The sequence below is a fragment of the Gavialis gangeticus genome, unplaced genomic scaffold (assembly GCF_001723915.1).
Source record: "Gavialis gangeticus isolate Ggan-Ray unplaced genomic scaffold, GavGan_comp1, whole genome shotgun sequence".
Taxonomy (NCBI): domain Eukaryota; kingdom Metazoa; phylum Chordata; order Crocodylia; family Gavialidae; genus Gavialis; species Gavialis gangeticus.
The window spans coordinates 32251974-32253326 of record NW_017728994.1 but is presented as its reverse complement, the minus strand read 5'-3'; the positions used below and the strand labels follow the sequence as shown (position 1 = coordinate 32253326).

The window sequence follows — 1353 nt, the reverse complement described above, 5'->3', positions numbered from 1 at the left end:
ACTGCCATGGGAACGTATCCCTATTTGTTACCTTATAAATGTATCCCTTCCTTTTATGCAAATTCTATTTATGCACAGTTTTCTGGGAACACATATACTGCATAAAGTGAGGAAAACCTTTACCTCACTTACACCCTGGACCAGTCTGACCAGGCTGAGCTCAGACTGTGGTTACAACCAAGATGCCATTGTAGCGCCAATGTACCTGAGCCACATTTAAACTACCTAGCTCAGGTGCTGGTAGCAGTCTAACCATGATGTCATGGAGCTTTATTTTCTGCTTAATCTGCTTGTAGGGCTACTTTTCTAATTAATCTGCTTGTTGGGCTAATTTTGCAGCTGGTGCTGAGCCCTGTGCTGCTATGGCTTGACTAATGCTAATACTTGAGCCAGCTGGCTCATGTATATCTACCCTACATTGCAGTCACAGTGTAGACATACTGTATGCCTGTCACCTGCAACCTTATTCCAGTCCTGTAGGCCCTTTTTTCAAGAGTATCCAGATGGCTGGCCCAGAGCAGACTACATAGCCTTCAGCTGCCAGTCAGCTGTCTCAATTTGGGCAAACTGAACTGGTATCTATCCAGCTAACAGGGAAGCTTCTTCCCTTTTCTCAGCCCCTAATCAATGAAGCCAAAACCATCCCCATTACAGTCATGTTTTGTACTTCACATGTGAAGTCAAGACTGCAAACATCTATAACCATCAAAACACGGAAAATGATTTCCTTTCTGTGTTGTTGTGCCATCCACTGCAAAGACTTATTATAATGCATAGCTGTAGACTTGCCCACTCTAAAATGGAGCTCCTTAGTGAGTAATTTTATATAAAAAGAGACATATATTTTGCAAAAAGACAAGTTGCACAATACGAGGTTCAATATTGAGATGAGCAGTCCTGATGATGCCCATTTAATGTTACAAGCCTGGAGATATCACAGCTGCTAATTGAAATGATAATAAATACCAGTATGATGATTTCCACCAGCAGCAACAAGACTTTCTGAGTACAGCTATGAATAATCAGTGTCATCAAAAGTATGCTGACAGTCAGATCCTGAGAAGTGCCTAATATCTGTATTCTTCATTTAATGTCAGCATCCGTCCATTGTTTGGCCCATTCAGGATCCACTGCTCTTTTTATGCATTACATTTTTTCTTGTTTCCTTTCAGGTGAAAAACCAACTGTTGTTCAAGATACCTATTTGCTTTGCCCTGCACCAGTAATAGAAGATATTGGACAGTAAGTACTGCTCTCAGGGATATGTTTGAGAAAGTTATCCAGGTGCACATCTGCAAGGAGCCAGCAGGGGAGATCATAGTTTCATAGTTAGTAGGGTCGGAAGGGACCTGA

At 41.7% G+C, this 1353-nt stretch overlaps 1 protein-coding gene across 1 annotated transcript in view; it reads left to right on the top strand.

Moving 5' to 3' along the window:
- ANTXRL (anthrax toxin receptor-like) overlaps positions 1 to 1353 on the top strand; it is a 108318-nt gene that overhangs the window by 61443 nt on the left and 45522 nt on the right. Inside the window, exon 12 of the mRNA XM_019502538.1 lies at positions 1173 to 1242. Within this exon, the coding sequence (XP_019358083.1) occupies positions 1173 to 1242 (70 nt within the window). The remainder of the gene's footprint in view (positions 1 to 1172; positions 1243 to 1353) is intronic.